The 1,773-nt window shown below is 31.6% G+C and overlaps 1 protein-coding gene across 1 annotated transcript; it reads right to left on the bottom strand.

The window, feature by feature from the left end:
- Window positions 1–1,773, bottom strand: LOC122608218. Its single transcript, XM_043781305.1, has 3 exons — window positions 1,606–1,773; window positions 1,080–1,406; window positions 1–390 (listed from the first exon to the last, which is right to left on the bottom strand). Exons 1-3 carry the CDS (start codon window positions 1,676–1,678, stop codon window positions 239–241), a joined length of 552 nt encoding a protein of 183 aa, XP_043637240.1. The 5' UTR covers window positions 1,679–1,773; the 3' UTR covers window positions 1–238.

Here is a 1,773-nt window from a genome sequence, read left to right as displayed (position 1 = left end):
TTTTAAAGCAAAAAGAAAGATCCCATGTATATATCTATGTAAAGTAACAAGATACTTTATCTAAGTCTAATCCAATGGATATTATTTGCCCATCTGCTCTACAACAAATTTCAAAAAAATAAAAATAAAAAAACAAGAAAATAATAATAATAAAAAAAGATGCATGAAATGAACTAATCGATCGGCGGAAAACTGATCGTACATATGACGTGCAGTTGCTTATTTGAATTATTATTATTTATATGAAAGCGGGGGCAGGAGCACCAGCAGCATTATTAAGGTTTTCACTATTTGCGGGACCAGCAGCAACAGCACCAGAGCTCAAAAGCTCGATCATAGCACGGTGAGGGTTGCTTCGTTGCTTCTCACACAAATCGGGCAAAAACACACCTAAAAGTATACCACATATAAGGAAATTAAAAAAAATTAACTAATTATTTTGGAGATTGTATTTCTGCTTTTTGGTCATATATATATATGGTAGTCAAAATGACCCGTTCAAAGGTAGCTAGAGATGCTGACTTCGGAACAATTAAATGAAAAAAATTACTCACTTTCTTTTTTCCTTTTTTTTTTCTTTCTATAACTTGCAAGAAATTAAAACTACCAAAAATTTTTTTCTTTTTTCAAAAAAAAAAAAACACTCTTTTGACTCATATATGCAATTTTGCTTATACCTCCGGCGGTGAGTTAGATTTTTTTAAATTAATTACACGATAGTAAGTTAAAAAGTGATTTTTTTTTTCTTCCTTTATAGAGAAAATGAAAACCACTAGTCATATTTATATATGTATATCTGTATAACAATCTGGTAAGAACATTCTTAAAATAAGAATGGTGAGAGCACTTAAAAACATCATTTTGACACATTAAAAGTCCATAAAATTAATATAGTGCATAACTAATTATCATTATTTAGGTGTTTAACAACACATTTATCCGTTAAAATTGAAAAAAACACATTTTTTGTTGGATGAATATGTATCCAAGATGGATACATAAAACAGAAAACATGATTTTCTCGATTTTAACAGATCAATGTGTTATTTATATATGTATATATGTATGGCCGGATATACCTTCAGCAGCGGCCAAGTTAAAGTAAAGATCGACAATGTTGGGGCAGTTATGGTAGCAAGGAGAGGAGCAGATGTTGGAGATGGATTGTGGGTCAAGCAAAGTGTCTGAAGAGATACCAACGGAGTTCCTATCAACGCCGCAAGCCCTTACACATCGGTCCGTCTCTATGTACTCTGACAATCTTATTTCCACCACGACTTCTGATGTTCTACATTCTAGTTGTTGCTTATTATTGTTGTACGAGTTCTCCAATATACATCTCTTCCCAGACGACGCAATCGAGAAGGAGCATACCTCTGTTGGCAATTCCTCACATACAATCTCACCTGATGATCATATACATATATATATATATATTAATTAAACACACATCATTAATTAATTAACATGTACGTACGTATAGTACCTACTATACATGCATCTATCTATCTATCTATCAAAAAGTCAATAAATCTACATATATAATCATTATTCATGATAGTATGATACGCGCAATGATTAGTTAAGTATGAATTTTGTAGGTACCTAGAACTCCTTGAAGTAGGAGAATGGATGAAGCAAACAAGACCAGGACCAACATTGGAGAATAATTAGACATGTTGTAAAATAGATTTGACAACTGTTTCTTGTTATATATTAAGATATTAAGATATGTTTTAGTTATGAGAGAATGTTGATGGATTACTACAAATA

Source organism: Erigeron canadensis, chromosome 7, assembly GCF_010389155.1.
Source record: "Erigeron canadensis isolate Cc75 chromosome 7, C_canadensis_v1, whole genome shotgun sequence".
In the NCBI taxonomy this organism is placed as follows: domain Eukaryota; kingdom Viridiplantae; phylum Streptophyta; class Magnoliopsida; order Asterales; family Asteraceae; genus Erigeron; species Erigeron canadensis.
Note: the sequence above shows the minus strand (reverse complement) of the source record. Positions and strands in the feature narration are given on the sequence as shown.

Bases quoted from the DNA above. Each gene is read 5' to 3' on its own strand.
- LOC122608218 (XM_043781305.1), bottom strand. From the start codon at position 1,678: ATGTCTAATTATTCTCCAATGTTGGTCCTGGTCTTGTTTGCTTCATCC. The intron at 1,407-1,605 runs GTACCTACAAAA...TATGATCATCAG, and splicing joins CCTACTTCAAGGAGTTCTAG to GTGAGATTGTATGTGAGGAA. The intron at 391-1,079 runs GTATATCCGGCC...GTATACTTTTAG, and splicing joins TAACTTGGCCGCTGCTGAAG to GTGTGTTTTTGCCCGATTTG.